General features: G+C 38.6%; 1 protein-coding gene across 1 annotated transcript in view; it reads right to left on the bottom strand.

The window, feature by feature from the left end:
* The window catches only part of PTPRN2 (protein tyrosine phosphatase receptor type N2), a 663,537-nt gene that overhangs the window by 11,284 nt on the left and 625,320 nt on the right, over positions 1-26,933 (bottom strand). Inside the window, exons 18-21 of the mRNA XM_056337581.1 lie at positions 24,181-24,300; positions 22,858-23,024; positions 17,216-17,269; positions 15,070-15,134 (exon numbers count right to left, since the gene is read on the bottom strand). Coding sequence (XP_056193556.1) covers positions 15,070-15,134; positions 17,216-17,269; positions 22,858-23,024; positions 24,181-24,300 — 406 coding nt within the window. The remainder of the gene's footprint in view (positions 1-15,069; positions 15,135-17,215; positions 17,270-22,857; positions 23,025-24,180; positions 24,301-26,933) is intronic.

The raw sequence follows: 26,933 nt of genomic DNA, 5'->3' as shown, positions 1-26,933 counted from the left end.
GGGTCCACAGCTTCTGAAGCTTAGAAAGATGCACACCTCAGGTCCCTCCTTTGTTGTACATACACTTTCATCATTAGATGGTTTATCAAGGACAGGGATCAGCTAAAATTCTGAAATCTGCTCTGTTTTAAAGGATACGCAATGGTGTGCTCCAAAGAAAACCGTGGCCCTTCAATAAGAACTTTGACAGCTGTTTCCCATTGCCTGGCCCTAGGAATCTCCTGGCCCAGCCTGTGCCAATTTGGAACTTCCTTCTTGAGGTATTTAAATCTCCCCAACTATTCACACGGGTCTTGGTTCCTAACTTGTAGGCCACGCACCTAAAGCACTGCTGCTGCAATAGCTAACTTGTACACATGTAGAACATACACTTGTTTAGCTCCCAGGACAAGATTTGGCCCAATGCTTACCACTCTTCCTACAACTTTTGCAATTTAAGGGCTTGAGTCTAACTGTAATTACGTTTATGTCAATGTAAACATCATACACCTCCTCATTTACCCAACTCAGCTTGATAACTCAGCATCATCTTATAAAAAAATCCAGAAAAGCAACTAATAGTGAACGATTTAATTTGGTGTCCTTTGATATAAGATATGAGAAGATATTTTAGAATAACATCAGCTCTACAAGAATAACTGATTTGCAATACATTGTTCATATCGATGAAAATATGTTCTTCAGCTGCATCAGAAATTGAATGAATTCATTCAGTAAATATAACAGTGACAATTTAAAAGAAGTATCTGACAGATATTTTTGATGATTACCATGGGTTGGGGCATTGTATGGCTTTTTCTTCCTCCACTGCCCCCCTGAACTGTACAGGAATTTACTGGGATGAGCTTTGGAAAAAATAGAAAGTTTTATTTTAAAATAAAAACCCTCAGATCTTACAACAGAGTAAAGCAATACATACTCATATATGCTGTAAAGTCTGCTAACAGGGACAGTAATTACACCTTAAGTCTGTTGCAGGTTTTGCAGTGGCAGATCATCTGGAAAGCATCAGTAAAGGTAAACTCTTTGTAAACCCTAGCACTTGTGTAACATGGTAGCTCATTTCAGTGCTTAGTATCACACATGCATTTGCCATTAGGTGGGATTTTCCTGTTCCACCACAGATGTCCATGGGAGCAGAGCTGTGTGAGTACTGTATACACTTAACAGCCTTACTTGTGGCCTCATTAGATTACCAGGAATTTGAATGTCCCAGTAGCATCCTGGCTCAGTGTAAGAGGCATTCTCTCCTTCAGAAATTAAGATACGAGAAAAATTTAAGACACCAACAGCCATGGATGAGGTTAACCACAGTCCTGAGCTGGCCTCCAAGGTGTGCTGCGAGGATGAACCTGGAGATCCCCCAGTGGAGCTGGCAGGCTTGAGTGCCACGTGGGCTTCCCTGTGGTTGCAAATGAGTACATCCCCCCTGCAGTGAGGGACAGTCTTTATTTGAAAACACTTTAGCCTCAGGTCAAAAAGGGAAAAGGTTCATGACAAGACCTAATAACACTTTAATGGCCAGACAGGCTTCTGAGCTTACCTTTGAAAGAATTAATTCCTCCATTTCTGTGATGCAGATTGCGGGCATTTACTAGTGAACTGATGCTTGCTTTTTCATCATCATTAATGGAATGACATGCCTAATAGTATGAACGATGCCTGGTTATGAAATCCTGATTTTGTGAAACACCAAAGCATATGCTTTCCCTGGAACATAGGAACAGTTCTAGTGGGCCAATGTGATTAAGGGAAAGCTTGTTTTGAAGTGTTTTGCCAGTGGAAGTCCTTGAAACATCAGTTCTTACTGATTGCTGTCCCCCAACCATGACCCCCAGCATGTCACCCACAAGCACTTCTGATGTCCACAGCCATAGGTAATTAAACGGAAAAGGAGAGTGAGTATGATTTTGCCCAAATCACGTGTCTTGTTGAGAGGCCAGAGGGTCAGAGGCAGAGATTAGTTTGCTACCCCCCTTTTTTCCATTTTTGAATGCCTCTGATACTATGGTGATGGGAACTACCTAAGTGCCTAGAGAGGCTGACCAACAAAACTCAGTGCTGCAAAGATAGGCAGCTGTTTTGGAAGAAAAATATCTTGAACAAGAAAATTCACAGGAAAAGGGATGAAATCAATGGCACAGGATAAAGCCAGCATGACTTGTTTTCTCTCTACATAAACAACCCCCCTTTTGCTACTTATTCTGCATCTACTCCCTTATTGTGCCTAAAACAAATGAGTTTAAATATATATTGCTAGTCCACTATTAAATCTCATTTTGTGATGAGGGCTTTTTTTCTATTCAAACTTATGCTAGATTGCTGTTATATTATGTAAATTCAGCTCACTTCCACTGATGTGTGCGATAGTAGAAAGTTCTCCGGTGACACAGACAGACAAAGGAAGAGATTCTCAAGGCACAAAGAGGGGTCTGAACCCAACCTGCCTTCACAGGTGAGAGGAGCTCAGTGTCTACTTGCAGCATGAGTTTTCAACTCTGGAATTATTTGGTTGAAATCTGACACAAACTCAACATGTTCTTCACCACACTGAGGCTTTCTCTTTAATCTGAGCATACAACAGTATGCCATAACATTCTATAGTACCCAATAATGCTTTATTTATGATTTGGAGCCATTTCAAGTGACAAAAAATACAGCATATACTACATGACATTGGGAGAGAGGGATATTGCAGCTAAGGACATTAGGGTCAAATCATGCTCTTACTGAGATGGCTGCAAAATATTCACACGCTGCTAAGGTATTTTAAGCATTGCGTATCTGCAAAGCCCACATACAAACTAAATTTGATGCAGTGGTTTAGAGTAAAAGCTGGAAGAACTTGATCCACTGATTCTAAGGATATCCCATAATTGGAAGTGGTTTTGCTCAGGCTACTAAACTATGAAGTCCAGTAAATAGATGGACACATACATTTATTGTCATACAACAAATAATCTAGGGGAAACGTTAAAAATACTAGGCTGGAGAACACTGACAATTGGAAAAAAGAACACAAAATATGTCAAAAAGGCAATATTTTCTATCTTTTCTCCCCACCAGTACATACGTTATCTGTCTGCTTAACAGTGCTACTGGTTACTGAAAATGAAGAGGGGGATAAAAGAGGAAGCATTTAAAGAATAAAGAACTGCCTTTTCACCTTTTGACTGTATTTTACTCTGCAGGGAATAAATTTGGCTCGTGCTTGTGACAGGTTCCTTTTTCACAATGGATTTCATTGCTTGTTTTAAATGAATGTACGAATGTAGCCTAGTGTGAGACTGAGCTAATGTTGTACCAGCAGTATTGTGAAAAATGACTGTGCAATGTGCGGTGGTGTTTTTTTTAACCAGAACATGCATTTGCAGAATTCACTGTGAGCTAGATACTACTAGCCTTCCCCCTGCCCTCAGCAGCTCAGTGAGCTAGCTGAGTAAATACCTCCAAAAGCACTTCCACACCACTGCAAGCCAGATTTTAACTTCAGTAATTAACTATCATATTCCTAAAGGCTTGAAGCATTCACAGTAAGTGCACAGCAACCCACATCAGGAACATTAACTGGATAAACTAAAAGAAAACAAGAGAAGACGCAAGCTGAATTATATTTTGCCCCCAAGGAGAGAAGTGGTTTCTGAAGTTTAGGGTCATATCCTTTGCAACCCTTTCTCTCCCCGCAGGCACCAATGCAGGATGCACGCTGGCACTTAACAGCTGGTGCTCCTGATTAGCAGATCTCAAGGGGTTAAAGTGTTTGCCCTTAGATAGTCGCATAAGTGGAGTATCCAGCATGTCATAAAAACATAGGTAAAAGTTGAATTCCCTCTTCCTCTTGCAATAAATAACAAGCTAGCCAAATTCTGCAATAGGCTCCATGAGGTGACCAGCAGCTCGCACTATTTAAAACCATCATGAATTACCTAATGTTAGTTTTATGACTATAATAATGGAAACTTCTGTCTCTTCTCATCCCCCTAAACATGGCAGGGGACCTATTTTGATAAGCACAAGACACATGAGAAACACCCTGTGGAGGATAATCCCTTCCAGATTGTAGCAGCGCTGCTGTCACTGTGATGGTACAGGAATATGACAGACAAAGTTTGTCGAGAGGTGTAACATCTTTTAATATATCAGCTGGGAAGAAAAAATGAAGGCATATCATTAAGAAGTGGGTTTCAGATTCAGCAAACTACAGAGCTTCTGCACCTGAATACGTGCTGGGGTTTTTATTTTCAGTTATAATAACAATCAGCATTTGTTACGTAAATGTACGAAAATTTTGGCTTAATTAAAGTAAGCACTGAAATTTTATTTTTTATGTAATAGGCTTGAACATACTTGCATTGAAAGCAAAATCAAAAGTCCTATTTTATTCACTACTAATGAAAATTGCAGCGTAGATTCTGTGAGACTGATAGAATTTTATATTAAAGCACTGTATTAAAAGGAATATTTTAGATGCTAGATGCTCTGAATTTTCTGTATATTTATAAAAATAAAATGATTCTTAAATACTTCATCAAAGAAGTTATTTGTGGGGGGTTTCTTTTTGAATAACCCAAACTGAAGAGTTTTCTTTGTGAATGTTTCACAAATACATATCACTCATAAATATTAAATTAAAAAGGATTTTTCTAGTTGGGAACAACTTTCAAATCTACCGACATATATGCTCAAAAAGATATGATTATAACTCTGCAGAACAGCTATGAATTTGTTACTGTGAGTTCTGAAGGATGGCTTGGTCATTAGAGGGCTATGTTTAGACACATTTAGATTCTCTTTCAGACTGAGACTCTGACTTCCTGCACCACTTCGGTTAAATCATTAAATTCACCCTACGTTTCACACCGTCATTTATAAAACACACCATTTTTTCCTACCTAGTAAGCTGTTATGAAGGCAAATCCACTAACGATTACAAGGTATTTGGACACTAGAGAGGCGAGGACCTAGATAGATACTCTTATTTTGTTTCTCCCCAGTACCCTTCGCACCTTCCTTAGCCCTCTTTCTGTTCCCCTCGATCATAAAGTGATCACAAAGCTGGATATATGATGTAGGAGTCATGCCGAGCAGTTGTAAATGTGGGATTATTAGCACTGTTAGCTTTTCTCCTTAAGGAGATGACGATGATCTATATGGGAATAACATTTATCCCAACAGAAAAAAAATGGAGTACTAAGGGGAATACAGAAGTGACCTGTCAAGTGCCTCTTTTTGCAGCAGTAAGTATTCAGTTTCATTCTATTCATTCAGATATTACCTGCTTGATGCATCTTTTTATATTTATTATATTGTATACATTTTTGAATTAGGCCTTGAAGGGCAAAGGGACTTGTTAGGTCAGATTAAAAACTGGCTTGTTAAAATCTCGAAGGAAGAGTCCCGAATACAGTTCTTTCCACTCCCGTTGCTACAAGCTGAAAAAGATCCAATTATTATTTGCAAGATGCTGCTGATCGGCAGCCCTTTAGTCTCAGAGTCATACATGGTGCAGGATTCGCAGGCAGTTGGGAGTGCTGTGGACGAATCACTTGTAATATTACGAACCAGCAAAAATACATGTGAAAAAAACTAAGGGCATAAACCACAGTGTCAGCAAGGACAATGAGCTGTCTCATCACAGCGCGTCTGTGTTTAGGAAGACTACAAGTGTTATTCATGTTTGGGTGATGACTGCATGACTCGTGCCTAAAAGCAGTGCTTCATGGTCAAAGCAAACTCCGCACAGCGGCTTTATGCTGCCTTTCTTCCCTCCCCATGTAAAGCCTCTGACAAATAAGCTTTCTTGGGTTTAGTACAACATTTTCTGGCCCTTTTCCATGCTCAGCTTTGCCTTAGAAAGGAGGTAGACAACTGAGCTGTGGAGATCCAAGGACAGAAGGCTCCGGCCGGAGGAGGACAGGCGATGACTAGATCCAGGTCTGCCAGGAGCTTAACACACAAAAAGGGCCCACCTATACTGCTGGCTGTGACAGTCTATAGAAACAGGAGCAGGCTCCCTGGGGAGTTAGGAGGGTAAATCAGCACTCATGGACTATTATGCTGTCGTAGCTATGCTGCTTCCAGTGCCCAAGCTAGCTGGATGTAGCACAGATATCCATTAGATCTGCAGTGCTCCTAAAGCCCTAGATGACTCCAGCTTCCCACTGGCAACTTCTAAAGGACGGCCCGGGTAGCTGCTCCAGCAAGTGTTAGCCCCATTGAGTACTTAATGTTGCAGCAAAACATTTAATCACACCATATGAGGGGCAAACTCAATCTGATTAAAGAAGAAAGGGTCATAACTAGGGGGAGTGTAACACCACTTCTTCACTGACCATTAGTTTTAATGGCATACCGGTAATATTTACTAACTAGCTCAGTCTCAAAGGCCCAGCCTCATCTCATCTACTCCAGCCATCCTTGAAGTTCGAATCGGAGTTAGTCATCTTCTCTCCCAACAGCTGAGAGAGAGGGGAAGCTCTGATGGGCAATTCATTTGCCTGAGAATTACCCTCCAGAGGTGCGTATCATTCTCCATTGATGACTGAGGAGACCTGGACAACTAGGTTAGGAGAGATGCTCAATGCTAGATGGTTTATATGGCTGAAGTTAGCTGGAATGAACCTGGGCTGAAAAAAGCGGAGTTTTTGCTCTGCAGTTTCGGGCTCACGAACGCTAGAATCTGCCAAATCCAATGGTGTTTGAGATCTGTGTTTTGTGTCTGTTGCCTTCCCCTCTTCCCTCACCTGCCCAGTTTGCCAATTTTGATGGAAAAGACAAAAGAAAAAGCTATGTGCAACCACAGTGAAAAGATAAACCAGTTGCAGTATTGTGTAGGGAAGGCCATGGAAGTGAAAAACGTGCTGTAAGAGTAACCGCTGTTTATACAGTGCTCTGCTGCAAAGAAATGAGTATTTTCTTCCTTCAACTTACATTGTCTGAATGCCCAATAAATAAAAACACTTGTAAATATTAGAGTTAAAAAAGGGAGCTCAACAACAGCTAAAACCTACAAAAATAAAAGCGATTTTCATTTGTAGTTATCCAGATGTCTGCTGCTCTAGCTGCTGGAGTTCTGCTATTGGCCAGGAGGATCATTTGATGCTTTTCATGGAAAGAGAGAAGCGTCAGCAAAAACCTAGTGAGGGACACACTTTTAAAGATAACAAAAAAGAGAAATGTATTCAGGCTGGCATTTTCATTAAAAGCTTATTGTCTCTCTGAGATGAACAAATTTGTGTGCATGTGTGTATGCAGTTAGGGACTGACCCAATGCATACCTGAATCAGTGAACTGTCTGTAATTTCAGACAAAATACGTAAGTGCTTTTATACACCTAACAATGACCCTAATTAAAAATTCACTACTTTATTAAAACAAAACAAAAGAACTCAATGGGCAAAGCAAGCATATCTATGAAGAAGGGAGTACTTACAGTAATGAAAGTGAAGCAATGAAAATTATTGTGACAGTCATACACACACAGAGTATACATTGTGTGTTATTGTTTACACATTTTACATTAATACTTGAAAAATGCATGTCATAGATTTATAAATGTAAGTGATACCGCTTTGTCAGTACACAATCCTAAGGAAGGTGATATGGAAGATGGAATACAGCCTATTTAAAAAAAAATTCCAAAGGAAAATAATGCTTCTAAGGTTACACTAATTTTAACAGTCTTGCAGGGATAGAAATTCACTACTGCCATTTCAGCTTTTAAGCTAATATCCTTTGTCAATGGAGAAAAAACATGCAGAAACCACTCACTGTAACTGAATGCAAATGGATGCTAATTTGAGGACCAGTCCTTGCTCACTTCCACTGTGCATGAGAATATGTCACATCACATTCCATACAGTATAGAAACTGTTTCTCTTTTACATCTGGATTTCCTCCATCCTCCCCCAAGTTAAAAGTAAAAAGAATATGCCTAAATTACTACATGCAAGAAATCGAAGTTAATGAGTTATATTCTATATAGGCTAAGATACCCCATAATCACCTGTTGTCACTCTAGAAAATACCAGTGCACACATCTAAATTCAACTTACACAGGCGTGCACACACACACATACACACAACATACAAACTCTACATGTAGCAAGAATTGTGGATGTGCTGCTACTGCCTACTTAAAGGTGTTCCCCAGTATCAGCTCCCATAAGAGTTCTACACAATTTCCTTCTTTTACTACCTCTTCCAGAAACTACTGGCAAATTACCTAAAAGGCAGTTCATCTCCACATGCTGAATCAAACATGAATAAAGTTAAGATGCTGCTTGCAAAGATGACATTTCTGAAAACGTGCCTCAGCTGGCCCTAAAAATTCTTGGAGTCCCCTTTGGAAAATGTGAATTTTCTTCAGCGGGGACACAGAAGTAGCTCACTCACATGAATCTATTAAATGGTAAGAACTACATTTTACAGTACTTTCATTTTACGTTGCACGTAGGTGGCAATGCTTTCACAAGACAGTACATGCAGTGACCTAAACAAAAGATGAATTCATTCTTTAATGAAGTTTATCCTTAAAAGTGATTAAACTGGTCCAGCTATAGAAGCTGTGGAATAATTACACTTCAGTTAGGTCATACATACATTGTAGCCTTTACAGCCAGAAGACTACCATCTGGTCAATTAAATACTTCAAATCCTTCTATGGACTGCTGCATGAGATTAGCTACAAAAAAAGTAGTTCTTTGCTCTGTATATAAACCTCCTTTTCCAAACATTTGTCTAGCTGCTTCTCAAACCGATAGCACAGTACTTCTATGACCAGCTTTTTCACTTTTCCATATTCTAACCTACCCATTGTGTGAAAAAATGCCGCCCAAATTCCTTATCTGCTTGTCTCCTCCTTAGTTTCAGTCAATGACTTCTTGTTTTCAAATTAGTGACTATCTCAAGCTGCTTACTGACATCAATACATTCCTTTCAAGGTCTTCTAATACTCTATGGGGACCCCCCTTCGTGTTCCCTTTCCCAAGGAATAGCCCATGTCTGATCAGTCTGTCTTCACAATTCATTTGCCCCAAACCCTGGATAATTAGGATTGTTTACAACCACACTTTCTTAATCCCAATTCTTTTCCAATAAAATCCCAGAACAGCAAATAACTCATGAAATATGCCTCTTTTAGAGTAATCCCTGACCACTAAACTATATAAAAAAGAAAGAAGCCAACGAAATTACATTAATAACTTGTTTTCTTTTTGTTTGAAATCTCTAGATGCCATGAAGGAAACCATCTGAAAATGCAGTCCATACAGCATACACCAGGCAACCAACACCTTCCCCGTGGTCACTAATTCATTTCACAACAGAAGCTTGTAGAACATGCTACATTTTTATCCTCATTTGATGAACCAGTAATCGATGACTCCACAGTGTCAATAATGTGTCAAAAGCTTTAAAGCTTTATAAATCAAAAATGTGTTTTGCGAAGGAAATAAACACTGTTTTATACAGCTTGTTCTAAATCGTGAGAGTTCGCTAAGCATCACAGGCTGGACCATAAAAAACTGTCTTACACATTCCCTATACACTTTTGCATGTAGCTGGGGGCCCAGCTCTCACTGTGATTAATTATCTGCTGGGAAAGGCTGCAAGAATGAGCACTATTTGCCTAATTGTGTTTCCAGGGTAACTCATTACATAAAAGTTACAATACATAAATGCAGCTCATTTGAAAAACCGGCCTTATAACATATGATATGTTTACATGGACACTAAGAGCTTCCATCAGAAACTGAAATAGCAACATTTCAGATTTACTTGGTTAGCATTATTGCTGCTGAGAACTGAGGCAGCCTTGTGGACAGCAAAACAGTGCACAAAGCAAACCCTAATTTTTAGGCTTTACTGGCCTGCATTTCCCCCCCCTTTTCCTAGAGATGATAATCTATCTCACCCAAATCTCAAAGACCATCTATATGATCAATTCAAACTTAAAACAGGAAAACAACTGAATTTGTAAGTCCTGATTTTTTCTCCAGAATACCACCTATTTCTAATCCCACTTTTTGCTCTCTTAACCATTAAAAAAAATCCCACCAGTAATGTCTCTTTTATACTACATATTTTTTCAATCACTGGATGACACACAGTATGTTAAGTTTTATTTTCATGGGAGAAGCTGGATCCTCAGTGAAAGAAATATCCCCTTGTTCACCAAGAGCATGTCAGAAATAGTCTGGTCTAGACTTGTATCAGCACAACTGAACAACAGAATTTTCTCAGACTTTGCATAAGGACTCAAAAATAAGCAGATTGAATCCATTTTAACATGAATATGGGCCAGCATTTTCTTTCATAAAATCCTTTCAGAGAGGAGCTAACCTCACAACTTCATTATGATTGTTAAATCCACACAGCAGATAAGCAAAACCTCAGCAAGGGTTCAGATTAGCCAAAATCATTTGATCACGATGAGTCAGAAGGCGAATTAAGGAATCTTTTGTTTTGCCTTAAAATGTCACGGTATAAACTGCATCTGCTCAGGAGCTGACTCACAAGACCCTCAGACAATAGGGTAGCGGGGGCAAGGAAAGGACTTGGGGAGATAACCTCCGCAGCCAGCCCAGGCCAGAGTGTGTGCTCATCAATTATAATCCCAGCTTTTGAATGCGAGAGAATAAACCGTTGGTTCAGCTTTACTAAATCGAATCTTTTTGCTGGGTTTTAGAATTCGGAAATCAATACTTTAAAAGGATTTTAAAATTCATATTCGCCTTCCCTTTGACTCATCTCGTTCCAGCTAGTTCAAACACAAGAAAATGGATGGTCAGCAAACCCTAAGCAGCTGCTGGCTGGATTAATATCTAAAAATCAAACTATTATCTACCCTATCCTAGCTTCTCAGTTCAGAAAAATGAAAGTAGGAAGACTCATAATCCCATTTTTTCTCTTTTTTGTGCCAGAAACACTCAATAAAAATGTCTTGCAATACATCAAACTTTTAGTCACTACAATAAGCCTGCAGGAAAGACAAGAAATGAGAAAATTCTCAATTTTTCTCTAGTTCACACAAAAAGAAAAAAACCTGATCAGCTCAGAGTTACTGTGAGTTTGGGGTGAGGAAGGAATATCAAGTAGACTAAATCTAAATCAGCTTATCTTCCCTAGTAACAAAGGATAAAACTTGTAAATACAAGAATGTTGAAATTCTCAGCAGAAATCAGCCTCAGAAAAACAGTCTGTCAAAAATCCAGCAAGCATTGTTATCTACAAAACCAATCCAATACCATTTTCTGCATTTATTTAAATCATGGAAGCACACATGGAGTCAAAATAAATCACTTCTCAACTTCTCATTTAAAACTAAAGCTTGTCCTAAGCTGTCTGTCAGGGAAATGAGAGGTGACTTGGTAACTGCCTTAAAATTGTAACACCCATGTAAAAATCATTATCATAGTTAATTCATTATCATAGCTAAAACATGTCAAACAGTTTTTAAATGTCTTACTGTAAGGCCATACTCAACACCACTTAGTTTTTGCTATTACTTTGATGAGCACAGGATCAGGGTTTTGTAACTACTCTGCATATGAATCTAGCAAGAAAAATAAATCTAGAAATAAACTACATGATCAATAGCAGCATGAAGTTACTGGAACAACTAAACAAAAGGATACACTTGCATTTAAAACTTTTTGCTGACACAACACAAGAATGATAGTACTGAATAGACACTGTTGTTCTCTGACTGCTCCAGGAACTAATAAGATTATTTAATGTGGCTGCTTGGAGTGAATGTGCACAGATACAGACATTACATTTACTACACAGAGGACAGTGAAATTCATTAAAAACCCAACCCAAGAGGAGATCCTTCCTGATGCTGCGCAGAGCCGGAGGGAGTCCCGCAGGCCGGCGCTGTGTGGCTCTCAAAGGCAGCTGGGGGCCAGAAAAGTGTTTGCTGAGCAAGGGTTCCTGCCAGCCCTTGTGTGCCCTCCTGCCAGCTCACCGCACACACACACACCCACCCCTCCCAGTACACCAAGGGGGCACTTCTACCCTTGGCACCAACTTATAGCATCCTGCAAAGTGCACTGACACAGGGTGCTTTGGTTTTTTTTAAGATTTCATTCCTGCTTTCTCAAAGGGGCTGGGGCCATCAGACTGACATGGTGGGTGTCGAGCACAACCCCCTCCCCATTTTGATGTCCCCTGCTTTATGCTCTAGGAACAGAGCCCTGGCCGGTGTTTTTCAGCATCTAAAATAATACGAGGGACAGCAACAGGCAAGACAGTAGAAGATATGAATTTATAACGTGTTTAATAGACTAAGTGTTAGCATTAATTCAATGAGCAGTAGGAGAAGAAATTGTAAATGACAAAGGCATTTACAGTTAACTGTCTAAGAGAATGCAGGGAAGTAAATCATTACATGAACAAGGAGCTCCTTTTCTCAACCCACCCTATTAAAACCCCCACTAAAGAGCCAAGGCATTTATTGATTGCTTTCTACTTTCCCACTGCCGAAACTAAGTACTCCTCTATTTACTTTGATTTAAAAATGCATTATTGTCTACTTTCTAATAAACCAGACAGTGGAACAAGAAACTCAAATTATTCTAAGTTTATTCCTAAAAGTCCGTTTTTTTGGGTTTTTTTTTTTTTTTTTGAAAGACTGAAGGCCTTAATCCTTAAAAGCCTTTTTGAAAGAAATGTTACTAGATGCTGGCCTTGCAGCTGGGCCCAGATTGAAAGTGCACTTACATTTTTATGTTTAGCGCTGAAGGACTCTGAAGTTAGCCCTCGCACTCCACATAAAAGCTTTGGAAAGGGCATTCTTTGCCACTCGTGCAATTCATTCTCTAAGAAAAGGAAATGGAAAGAAAGATTTCATGTCCAGGGCTTCAGGCCTTTGATCATTTGATGAACATTGGATCCTCAACCTGGGCCTCCAGCTTCTCAGGCCAGACAAAGAGGGCCCCGGCCGCACAGGCTGGGCCTCGGTTCCCGCCCGAACAAAACCTTTGGCGGCCGCACAGTGTGACAGCCTGGGAAAGGCCCACCTCAGCAGGGCTGAGATGCCCGCTCTGCCCTTTGATCTTTCATTTAAACCCCGGCCAAAGCACCAGGTCAGGGGATTTCGCGTCGCACACCCCCATGGGCAGAGGGGAGCAGGTCAAGAACAAAATGGGGGTGACCGATCTCCAAAAAGCCCTGTGACGCCTTTCTCTGGCCAGTTTCACATGACTTGTCTGGTATTGTGAAGCGCTAAGCCCACACTTAAAATGGAATTTGACATTACATGGTACAATGGAGTCAATAAATGGCATTCTTCAGTGCTTTTACAACAAAGTCAACCCTCCCTTAAGTGCCTGAAAGCCCCAAGCTAGAAAATATTTCTCATTTACTTCTTTATGCGAGTAAATTGCATATACTTTAAATCTAGTTTTCATCATGGCTTCTCATTGCTGATGACTGAAATGAGCCGAACAAATACTTAACAAAGGTCTACATTAATTTTACGATGTACCATTGCTTCTATTTTTAAAGACTAGGTTGTCACGTGGCACGTAACAAGCATTGGAAATATCTCCATATTCCTTCACAGAGAGAAAACCTGTTTTCCAACGAGCATGAAAAACTAATCTCATCCCACTGAAAAATTTATTTTCAGTACAGTGCTAAGGAGAAGGCAAACACCTAACTTCTTTTAACATCAGCAGCCAGTTCCACATGGTGCTCGCGGGCAGAAAATTGAGTCCATGTTTGATGAGACATGTTAATAGAATCTGGAGAGAAAAAAAATGCTAAACTCTTCTTTCTAAAGGGATGGGACCCTGCTACGCCCCACAGGACTGGGACATGCAAGATGCAAAAGCAGATGACTGCAAAGCATGGAGTGTATTTTTAAACTAATATACAAACATGTCTATGTTAGAAAAGTTTAAACAACTGTAAAGTGGTTAGAACTCAAAGAACTAAATATTGTTTCTCTGTATAAATTAACATATGTTTTTACAACTAATTCTTTCTTTAAATACACATATGTGCATAATGCCAGATCAAGGTGACTTAAGAACACAGGTTAAGAATTAAGAAAGGCAAATGACTATTTTCTATTTACTTTCAACCTCATAAGATTTCTCTTCCTCTTAAAATGTTCTACAAAACTGTGATACAAACATGGCCGAAGGCACAAAGAATGGGTACAATAATCCACAAATAAAGTGACTATGATGTCTTGACCTTGGTCAGGTTTACATGCCCACTTTTACCCCTCTTCCTTTTGAAGACACAGTATCAGTATAAAAATTTTGGTTTAGTTCTAACATACAAAGATTATTTCAGGGTATTTCAAGTACTTCCCACCATGAACCATTTAACAATAAATAAAATGCAAAGGGAATGGTCCCAATCTCTAAAGAATCTACAGACTTCATTTTAAACAAACAACAGTATAGATTTATGTTGAAAGATAACTCCCCACTTCATAAAATTACATCTCACAGATAAGGAAACTAAGGAACAGAAAAATTAAATAAATTATTCAATATTGAACAGGCAGTAGCAGAACCGGGAACAGAGCATTAACTGATTTATTTTCAGTCCTCTGTCCTGTTCACTACAGTCTTTTTCCTCCTAAGAGACAAACCTGTGCAGCGCAGGAGGCCCTGTCTGGTACCAGGTCTTCTAGGCAATTTAGTGGCAATGGGCAGCCACAAAATGAAGAGTTAATGGTTGTTTGACCAGGTGACAGAGAACCAGGCAACAGCCATGAAGCAGTCCAGCACCTAACTCATGTAACCATCAAATAAGGATTGTACAGTCCCAAGGTATCTTCTAAAAACTCTAAGAACTATTTTAAATTACAAATTTAAAAATTCAAATACTCCTCAGCAGCACAAATCCACCTGCTCATTCACAAAGCATTTGTGCTTGGGTTTGTTGTTTGAAATCGCTATGAAAATAAAACTTAAGAACATTCAGGAAGGAGTACAATTTGCCTTTAATTTATTCTCAGATTTTCTGTGAATATTGTTCCCCGCGTTGCCACGGCAACACAAGCACATCTTCCAGTACTGAGGAAGTAACAAGCCTTTCGATTCTCACCTTTGGCCATTTTATTGAGAACCATGTCAATTAGAATGTAGGTTCCACTTCTTCCCGCACCATTGCTGCCAACAGAAAGGGAAAAAGAAAAAATAAAGCCTATCAATGTGTATCTAGACTCAACATGCAGGTACCTGCCCTCAATGTTTATACTTTTACACATGGGGGGGAGAGGACAGAACAAGGGGCTAAAGCATGGTACTGAGAGAGGAGAGAAAGCTTGCACTGAATTAATGCAAGCTGTTTGTGGAAGATTAAGTATTAGTCTGCACGGATAACAGGGCTTTGTTTTGATTTTTTAAGCCAAGTTGTGTTTCTGCAAGAAAGCATTTTAAACAACAGTGGAAAAGCCATTAACCCTAAAACAGGATACCCTTCTGTTCAAGAAGTGCACATACAATGAGCTTAGAGTCACTTGTATGTGACATCAAGAACCACAGAATAAGCTAGAGCAGAACATTATCCAGAATGGTCTCAAAATGTCATGGGTTGCATTTGAACACAGTGGTCAGAGGCAATGCATACCGACACGCATTTGAGAACCAAAATATTTGACTACTGAGGGACTGCAGTCTTCCTTCACTATACATCATGAGTGGTTTGTTTATTCTTTTTACCTTTCCCTTGAATTCTTCCTTAGTTGCAATGACCAGAAAAAATATTATCATGTAATTCCCAAGAAACAGCTTTAACTGTTGTGTGTCATCAGCCCTTCCTCAGAGATGTGAGACCAAGCCTGGGGAGGGGGAAAGCTCCCTAATCTGAATGCAGCTTGTGTCCCTTTCAGAGAGCAATGTGTAATTGCCAGCGTGATGCTCTTTTAGAGCTGCTGTTAGCAAACATAATTAAGACTTTAAGTAAAAGCTTTTTTTCTTTCCCTCCCTAAAATTTTTACAAAGGTGCATGTGTGACCAATTAGACTGGTATGTAGTTTTATTAATTAAGCCATTATTTTTATTGATAGCTCAATTTGTGTACAAGAATTAATGAAAGGAAAAATAATAGAACAGCGTGAAGCGGGTTATTACATTCTGTTTACAGGCAGGCTTTGAAACTTAATTTTTGTTAAGTCTCTGTGGACAGAGGTTTTTTTCTTTCAGTTACTAGATCACTGCTTAGAGAAAAGGAGGTAATGGTAATAATTTTTTTTTCTGCGTCCATGAAAGGAACAAAGACACAATCTTATTAGTTAAACTGAATAATAAGAGACAAAGCAGCGATCAGGCCCAATAAAAACAAAAACTACTGAGCTGATGGCAGGCACTTCCATCCATCACAGTAAGGAAAATGCAGGAAACTTGAAGGTTCTTCATTCTGCATCGAATGTTCCTTTTCCCAGGCTTCCTCAATGCAATGCAAACAAGCCTGCTCCAGAGCATTCACCTCTGCAGAGGGCTTCCTAGCATCCAGTGGAAGGTAATTCTGCTGAGCCACATGTGAAACATGTCCCCTTTCTTCTCACTCCCACCCAAAGTGGAGTACCCCATGTTAAACAACCTGCCTCTTAGCAAGGTTGTTTTTCTGTCTTCCTTATCGATAAGAATATTTTTGACAAATAAGTGCAACATTCTCCTTACAAGTCAGAACATCCAATAAGAAAACCAACCATTAGTGTCATTATGGCAAAGTTTTCCATTGACCTGCCTGATAGCTTTTGTGTGCATCTATCAGACTGTCAGGCCTAAAGATAATCTACGCTTAAAGGATCACTTGATCTCTGGGTAGATTTCCACTCCCTGACATTGCCCTCTTCTTACCATGGTCACTGAAAGCAAGCAAAGAAGAAATAAAACGTAACTGAGTGTTAATAAAATAAAGACAACTGAATTGGGAGGAGATGCAAGGAATCACTATCATTTTGAAGGAGATTTATGAAAATGAGGTGCTACTTATATTGGAAAAGACAGCCATACATTGTTAAATTGTGGCACAACATCTATGAAATCACAGGAAAAGATAATTTTGTTATTAAAATAGATCCTCAGTATTAATTAGCATTAAAAACAACTGAATTATATTTAATACCTTCAGCCTACCTCACTATCTGTTTAGTGATTCATCTAAAGCTTTAATTTGCCCATTAAAAAAAAAATTAAATTCTTACACATACAAATCTCTCTAAAGCTATTTTAGAAATTGTACTTGCCTGCAATGAACAACTACTGGACAAGAGCGACCCCTGTAGCACTTGTTTACTTTTCTGAAATAAAACAGACACAAAAAATTAATTAAGCATATTACTATTGTTTCTTTAGCCAACTGTCAAAAATACGCAGTAAGAAAAAGTACATATTAACAGTCTTTAAAGAAACAGTCAGGTTGATAATTTGCTAGTACAACAAGCAGTTGTTACATACATGATCGTTTTTAAAGTTTGCTACTGTAGAAATTTTGCCACTGTAGAAATCCCAAAAAACATCCCTGTTTTCAGTTATCACTGTTGGCTAGGCAAAATAAACGATCTCTTTTCTCAAATGTCTCATCTTAGCTCCAAAACTAAGATTATCTTGAGATGCTTTAATTTTACAGCCATCTTTGAGTTCATGAGCTTGCTCAAAGAAGTATCGAGGGGCACCAAACTGAATCCAAAATCAAAACTGGCTATGTCACTATACTTTGTGCAATGTGTGCTGATTTGTTAAGCCAGTTCTCCTCAGAAAGGCAAATACCAAATCTCCTGAAAAGCTTCTCACAAAATCCTAAAATGTAATCTATTGTGATAAAAATAACTAAAACCATCAGAAAGCTTTACTGCTTTGGTTCTAGTGTAGAAGTCTTGTATATTTAATATTTACAAATTATTCTCTTCTACAGCTTCCTGGTTAAACATTCTTAGTGGCAAGAGAATATATCCGAAGTCAATCAATGAAAGTACAGCTATCAAACAGGTCTGCTGATATGTAAAATCAAGGAAGGAATTAACCAGTGCTGACAAAACCCCAAGATATTCAGTCTAAGAATAGAGCCCACAAAATTGGTTTAAATCTATTTAAATTGCCTTACAAAAACCCAAATCCCAAACCCTGTCTTCTGCTCTAGGATATATTTTGCATGTCAAGTATGTTACAGGCCCAAAAAAACCCATAAAATATGCACACATATGTTATCAAGGCAAGCTGAATAAAGGCTAAAATGGGAAAGCATTGCTTCAAGAAATCAAAACCTTTCATTCCATTTATTTGGTAAGATGTTTGAGGTTACCAGAGCTAGAAGGTCTCCTGTGAAACCATTTCACAGGGCAGCTTCCAAGGGGTGCCCAGACCCCCTAATAGTCCCCAGCTCAGCACAAGTGTTACACAGGATCCTGACTGCTAAACTGAAGTGAGCTGCTGGAATTTGGCAACTGCGGTACAATGTTATTATGAATTTTAAACCATAACTAACCTACTGAATCATTTAGTTCTTGGCTGTTCATCTATTCACTAACATCTGTGCTGTGAAAACATGCATATATCTTTAAACATTGCTTACAGTATAGCCTGAAGATGCCTAAACTTCTAAATCTGACAGGGAGTCAGGATACCTGGAACTCAACCCAAACAGGCTACAGAGATGTTGGTGATGTCCCATGAAACTGCATTATCACATTCTGCTTTTTATTATTTAAGATTCTAACTGGACTTGATAACAATATTAAGTTCTTGTAATGAATTCTTTAAACATTTGAATTCAGGAATTTTTCACAATTCTTACTCTTTTGCTTACTGATGTAAATCCTACTTACAGAGACATTCTGTCTTTATTCATAATGCTTGGATATAAGTAATTAATGCAGTAGAACAATGTTCTATGAAATAAGTGGTAAGTCATCGAGAAGCACCTGACTTTAGAAGTTAAATGGACCATTTGTAGGTCCATAAATGCATATATACGCAGGCACTACCAAGCAAAATTTCAATGACTTAAGCTGCAGTAGAGTTTTTACATGAATGAACCATTCATTTCTTGATGGTCGTATCTGAGGACCAACTCCTTCTACACAATATAAACCCTGATATTTATTTTTTGTATTGTACAGTAAATTATATTTGAAATGTCTGTAACAACATCAGACACAGTCAGTCTGCATTCCCGTACGTGCAGTGCAGCTGGTCATCCTCCCCCCACCTCCCACCATGTGCATTAGCAAAGTTGTTTCTGCATTTAACATCTTAAATAAAAGCTAGTAACTATGGAGGGTATTTACCATTTCTTTTTCTGCTTGTGTGGTTCCTTTGTTCCTTGTATGGCACCACTAATATGATATTCGCATGTTGTGACTAGCCATCTACCAAAGTCCTAATATAATTTCAATGACAAACTCGATCTAAACCTCTCAGTAAATCAGACCTCTCAGTAAATCAGACAGCCAGAGACACATGTTAGGGAAAGACACCTTATGTTTGTCAGTTTTATTGAAGGCGTTTCAAACATTTTCATTATCACACATTTCAGGAAACACATTAAAACAAAGGGTTTCAATCCAGCTGGTTCATAGCTTTGTCTATATATAGCTTATGAAAATATTTAGAAGTGCAGCAACATCTCATTTCGTTCTTAGTTCTGGCTAATGAGAGTGAGCTGAAAATTCATCAGTAAGCAAAGTTCTTGAATGTTGAAGAAAATATATATTTTTATATATATATATATACATATACAGGAAGAATTAACTTAGAAAGAATGATTAGTAATACAAACCAACCCTTGGCTCATTGAGTGAAAAAGAAATCATCATGCAAACCATCAGCAAGCAAAGGTCAGAGGTCGTTAGAGGCTCAGAAAAGGGGTTTCCCACATTGTCCCTGCAGCAGAGTCACAGTTTCCAATGATCACTTTTGTGACTATGCAACTGGGCTCATATTACTAGCTGCAACATCACAAAAATGACACTGGCAACCGCTAATTAGCTGGCAAAATAAGAATTTGTCCATTTTTAAAGTGAGCAGTGTTAGTAAATGCCATTGCACACAGCGAGAAGTGATAGCATAATAGATATATATTTTAAGCAAAGCCCTCACATGTGATGCTAATTATCTTTTAGCTTAGCAGTCCCTCTTTAAAGTGTAAATGTGCTCCCTCTGGGCTCAAGAAATATTTAATTACACATATCAGTGCATGACTAACAAGCTAGTCCAGAGCAATAATGATTGGTCTATTGTTCAAAATGAAATTAGGACTCCAGAAGCATTTAAAACTGACCAGTCGTTTCTGTAGTAGCCTCACCTCTCAGGGACTGTCTTTTGTACAGATTTTTAAAATATATAGAATAATCTCTTTTTGGCAATTTATACCTACATTCTGAAAGTACGATAGATTATTCCATAAGGTTTAATGTATCTGCTAGATGCAAAATCATCTAAAACACTGATACATAGTAAGAGAACTGTAAGCTTTCAAGTTTTCAAAGAGACTTGCAAAATTTACTTCAATAAAAATTTTAAGGTCCATATTTCCACAGACTCTGGGCAAGGTAATTTTGGGAATCCAATTTTTCTTGGTGATGAATTATAAAAAATAGAGGGTTGGTTATGTATATGCTTAATTTCATATATGTATGTGAATATATAAATATACACACATATCCATATATATATACAAACACACTGAATGCACATAAAAACATAGATAAGATTAAAAGAAATGAGAGCAGCCCCTTCCTAGCACCACCCTCTATGAGTATGGTAGCGCTGCCAGACATTTATTCTGGGGGCTTTATGACTCAGCTGTCGTAATCCAGCGGAGTTTGTACTTTAAATAGAAAGCTTCAGGTGCAAAACATGTATTGTATAAATGAATTCCAAATACATTATTTTAGCAATAGTGCATTAGGTTTTTTTGTCATTAAAAAAACAGCAACATCAGATGACCAAGAAAACTGAGATTCATAGACCAGCTATTGTGCATGCCAAAATTCCTTTTCAGACGGAATTTTACTATGCATTCAGTATTATGAGTTCATTGTACAAAATCTGCACGTAGCAAATGATTACAGTACCCTACACTGGACTGTGAATACATATGAAATGAACACTCAGAATTCAATTAAATCTTAACAGGTTCATTCCCATACTGGCTTTAAATACAAAGAATGGCAGCTCCGCTACTTTTCTCTATCTACTTATAAATTTTCTTTTTCAAAGTATCTGCAACAGTTCTTCAACATGGCTATCTAACCCTTACACAATGTCACTTTAAGAAGTGCTTTCCTGGTGATGTGAACTGTGACTTACTGTGGATCTAATCCTGCAGCTCATGCAGGGTCCTCAGTTCTTACTGTAGCAAGTCGGAGTTGAGGTGCTCCGAACTTCAGATGTCCTGGCTGTACAGGCTCATTTATTGTCTAGTTAGAACTGCTAGCAGCTTTCCCACTAACTTCAAAATGAGCAAAATCAGACGTTGTGTTGGCTCCGTGCTGCAGCCTCACATGGCTTGATAGAACCAATTCAGAATTTTCACTACAGAAATTCACTACAGGCAACTTCCTCGGTACCACAAGCAAAGGGAAATCAACCTATAAAAATCACATTAAAGTTTGAACTCAGAGAAGAAAACCTTGAATATTCAATTACAATTTCAACTCCATCCTATGGCCATGCTTCCTTCCCCTGCTATCACTTTTGCGTTGCGAATCTGTAGCATATCCTTATATTCTTACCTAGCCATAGCTCCTAGTGACTCAGCACAGCTGTACTCCGTTACTTGACCTGCACCATGTCAGATGACTCTCTGCTTTGAGAAGCCTTGCAATATGTATGAGAATACTGATGGATGAAGAGTGGCATTTAGTCCTAAATTTTTAAGGGTAAAACTCTGCCAACAGGCAACCAGCTTCTCCGCTCAGGTGCAGATGCACAACTCTGGCATCAGTCAGAGCTCCTAGCATGTATTGAAAGAAACAAGTTTGGACCCTTTGAGCACTGAGCCCCGTATAATCACTTTGGGGGGTTGTATATAATATTGTAGTACAGAGGGGAAAACACGCGATCCCACAGGCCGCTTGCGGATTGAGAACCAACTCCCCAAACCTCCTGGAGATTCTTTTCATTAGCCATAAGCACATCACTGTGGATTAGCTGGCATACGCTAACACCTACACACGATGCACTGGGCACGGTTTGCAATCAAATGAAGATTATTTCAGTCCAGTATTTATCATGCATGGCTTTAATTTTCAAATTAAAATTTAGATAGACACAGCAAACATTAGAGAAGGTGGCAAGGACTTTCACAGGTTTTGCCTTTGTATATTTGTATTTTAAAGCCACGTTGACTTCCCTTAAAATTCCAGAGGGTATGCTTTGTCAACATTTTCATCTGCTTTCTCAAATTTCCACCTTCCTGCAGCCACAGAAGGTCTACAGACCTCACTGTCTCATCCTTACGAGCAAACGTTCCCATGGGAATGCTGTTACTTCCATATGACTCCACCACGTTGGTTTTTTCTTTTTAAGTGTACTCATACTACACTATTTATTTGTGAGATTCCTGCAATAAGGATCATAGGGGAGACATATAAAAAAGCCTGGAAGTTGCAGAACGGATACAGAAGCACCAAAGGGCTGTACAGAGGGAGGAAAGGTATCGATCTCTAAATGGGAAATGAATACGTCTTAAAACCAGGCAACATTTACGCGTGAGACAACACTCAACATCAACCTACTGCAGATTTTGGTGTTAGTTTAGCATTGTGGCATCACAGGCTGAGGAACCCCCTTTCAAACCAGAAATATTTAAAGGACAAGTAAAAGGACTAGTTTAGTTCCTCAGATCCGGATTGTCTTAAAGAAACTGTCATACTTTGTGCTTTACCTGCGGAAATCCAGAAGTGATCTTGTGGAAGCAGGAACCCTCTGATCGTTCCAGCTGAGGAAGTGGAACTGTGTCACTGTGCGGGTCTCGTTTGTCTGCAGGTTCTTCAGATAGAAGCTTCTCACAAGGAAATCCTCGCACCAGATATGCTCAGAGACAAGGTTTACCTACACGCCACAGGAAGAAACAAACGGAGATCAGCAATTTTGGTTGCTAGCTACATCTTCAGGACTGCAAGTGTAAGATGTCTGGGATGAAGGAATTGCATGAAAGTTTTATTTTTATTAGCAAATTGGCGAGTGCTGGGAAAATATTTTTTTTTTAGTTTAGCAAGCAGTGTAGTTGTCAGGAAGGGGTTAGCTGTCCCTGCTAGTCTATTGAAAATGTAAGAAAAATTCTTGACAGTTTTAATGCAAAAGGAAAAATCACTGAGTTGAAACTTCATATCATTATGTGAATACAAAAGACACTGCCTGAAAATATGTTAAGACTTCCAGTCGCTTTCTACTTGGAAATGCCCAGAATGCATTGCCCAGGTCACTCGCAGAGGTCTTAAAAATCTGAGTTGAATTCACATGAGAAGTTAAAAGTCAGCTTCTTCTGCTACGTAGAAAAATAAGCATTAAAAAATGCAGCTTATTTGCACAGTTCATCTTTTCAGAAAATTAGTTTGTTCCCATTTTACTTTAAATAACAGTATTTCCTCACGTTTTCCTATTCTTTGTATTGTGGTATTATTTTCTCCCTCTACTCAGCTGGACAACTGGGAAAATCTAACAGCCATTGTCAACGTTACATAGCAACAAAACTGGTGATGTCAAATTTTGGAGTAGAAATGTAAAGCAGAAAAGAAAAATATGTATTTGCTGTTGTGACTGAGGCAAGAGGTAAAAATAGATAGCATTAATTGCTAAAGATACAAAGATACTAAAGATAATACAGGCTTTTCTACAAAGAGATACATATGGCTTTCCTAAGGCAAATTTCACTAGTTCTAAAAATACTATTTACCTATAAAATATAGATACACTTTTTCATATTTCAACCACTTGCAAAACCATCTGAAAAACATAATTATTGTCCTTTTTTCATTGTAATACTTGGCTCATTATTTATGAGATCTTATTCAGCAGAAACTACATGGCTATTAAAACTGTGTTCAGATTTTCTGCAAACCTAAAACTACTCGAAGGCACACGAAGTGTATTTAAGAGCCCTCAGCTCAACCTCCAGGTTAGATCAGCTTGAACCCCATTTTGCCCTGTATAAAATCAACCCGTACACTTAGTGTCACATTTAGAACCAGATATTTTGTTTAGGTACCTCGTAGATGTGGTAGAGGTTTGACCCTTCGTCTGGCCAATAGTGGTAGCACTGTTTGACTCCGTTTTCCACGAGGGGTGTCAGCATGACAATAACGACACAGCCGTTCTCCCAGACCATCTGCAGACAAAGAAAGACACCGTGGCCACATTGTGACTGCCTAATTACTGCGTGACATGTATAATTACTGCACTCAGACACACAATCAAAATTTATTCCATTCACAGGAAATTTATTTCATTTTCATTAGACACTTTTACTCTGCAGCTGCTTTCAAATCCCTGAATAAACTGGCACCGTATTTTGCAGGCGTCCATGAAATATTAAAGAATATCCTGCTATTTCAATTCGGGTCTTCCACAAAATCTCTCCTCGTTCCCGGTACCATGTTCAGCTGCTTTTCTGTCAAACTTTTAGATCCACAAAGGGAACACTGAACTATGCTTGCAGAACATACAGATATTTGGGATTTGATATTTAATACTAAAGCAGCATGGACCTACTGAAGTCACATGTATTGAAACCTGTTTGTGTCCTCAACCCTGTGTCTTTTTACAGCTTGCCATGTAGCAAAAGCTATTAAAGTGCTGCATTGCTGAAACAATCATAGAAGTTGCATCTGAACAACAGTAATGAGGAAAAAGCAGGAAAAACCCAAACCAAATCTGTCCTTCCAGAAACATTTCAGATGGGGGAATCGTCCCTTCAAATGCACATTTACAAAAGATTTGTTGCAAATGTGCATTATTTTCTTTCTTCTTCCTCCCCTTCTTCCTTTTTTGTTCCCTTCCTTCTTTTTTTCTTCTTTTCCTTTTTGTTTTTCCTTTTCTTTGTCTAGCTCTGTTTTCCCCTTTTACTTTCCTTTTTTTCTCTGGAGGTAGAAGTCCAACTCCTGCTGCAGACTGTGCACTCACAGAGCACAGGTACAGCAGGAGCAGAAGAAAACAGTGTATCTTCACCACCAGCGTGATCACTTAATAATTGAGGCCAGCCACAAAGTAGGATACAGGAATCCAGTGCATCCTCAACTAAAGGATTTGTGGATGCCTCCCACAAACAGCAAACAAGCAGAGATGCTCTGGTCTGGCGTATCTCTGTTCCAAACACAGCCCATGGCTGAACAAAAAGGCTCCTATGAATTAATACCAAGCAGCATAATCGCTAAAAACTGTTATTATTATGCTGTACATTGATGTTATATTTGCATACAACTTTCATTGTCTTTTTGCTAGCATATAAAATTACTGAATGAAGAGTAAACTGCGCTTTTTGTGAAGGGTTATGTTTATTTCACAGAAATATTTAGAAGCAACTGTATTGACATGTAAATTTTGTAAACAAAAAAGGCCTTTGTCTAAACTGTGCAAAGATGAGATGATACATTCAATTCAAGGATTATTTTTTTTAATTACATATCAAATAAAAAGGTTTCCCATTCATGGATAATGATGTTGTCTTCTCTTTTAAGAATAGCTTGCATATAGAGAAACAAATAACATTTCTCTTCCTTTTTTTTTTTCCATTTTGCAACATAATTAAAACAACTTTTAAAACAAGCTTAGAATTATTTAGAGAAATTAATCTAGGGTTTGCACAGAATAGGGTTATTTATAATTTTGAACAGAAGTGGGGAAAAAAATTACAGTTGCCTATATGGAATAAAAATAATCTTTATCTTCTTTCTCTTCTCCCCTTAAAAACATTTTAAAAATAAAAATATCTATAATCCACCCATCCTCCTGTTAAAAACTCATAATGCCACAAAACCAGCAAAATTAAACTGATAGATAGCTTATTTTACAGACAGACGTAGATTTATCACTTGTATCTTTTTTGTCCTGCATTTGTTTTAGGCCACAGCTGGGAACCTTCTTTGTATGTAAGGAAGATGATAAGAGATTTCATTCATTCTAACATAGTTTCACCTTTTTCAGTCAGCAATCAGACTAAGATAAGAATTCAAAACATGCATCTTACTTTAAAACTAGCCCCACTAAATCAGTACTTTCATCACATAACGATTTAATGTGCCTCTAGAAGGTATAGAAGCTCATTGAAGCCATTACGAAAATGAGGAGAAACACAGTTTTTATGAGTGTAATAAAAATACAATGATCTAGACCATAAACTAATCATCTAGCACTCTGCTTGTGCCACCCAAGTGTAACATTATAAAAGCCCACTCATTTAGAGAGGAATCCTTACAGTTTGGCAACCCTGTTCATTGGTTCAAAGATACAGCATTTCATTAGAGAGGGGCTGTCTGCGTCTCTGAAGATTTCATTAAGCATAAATCCAAATGAAAGTTAATTTAAACAAACAATTTCAAAGTTACTCTGGGGTATAATATTTCTTTTAGGTCATTGTGTGAAAATGTAGAAGTCAAATCTACTAAATCAAGAAGGCAATACAATCTAGTGCCGTCATCCCTGTTACATGCAATTGTCACTGCATCTCCTGCGCTTACCATTGAGACAGGATTTTCACTAAAACTCCCAGCCTGTGACCGGAGGAGTACAGCATTTTCTTTGTTTCCTTGATAATTTAAATGTTAGACCATCAGGCTGTTACCTGGATTTCTTCCCAAATAACATAGAAGTGGGATGAGTCAAAGGCAGTTCACAAAGTTTTATACTGCTGCCGGTTCACCACTCCATCTTTAACCTGCTGATGGGTTTTTGAGAAGCCGCTGCTCCCAGCACCTAACACTTTGCTGTGCTCACTGTCAGACACGGCCACGTGCTAGAAAGTGG

This window comes from Falco biarmicus, chromosome 4, assembly GCF_023638135.1.
Source record: "Falco biarmicus isolate bFalBia1 chromosome 4, bFalBia1.pri, whole genome shotgun sequence".
In the NCBI taxonomy this organism is placed as follows: Eukaryota; Metazoa; Chordata; class Aves; order Falconiformes; family Falconidae; genus Falco; species Falco biarmicus.
The sequence above is the reverse complement of the archived record's forward strand: the minus strand, read 5'-3'. Positions and strand labels throughout refer to the sequence as shown.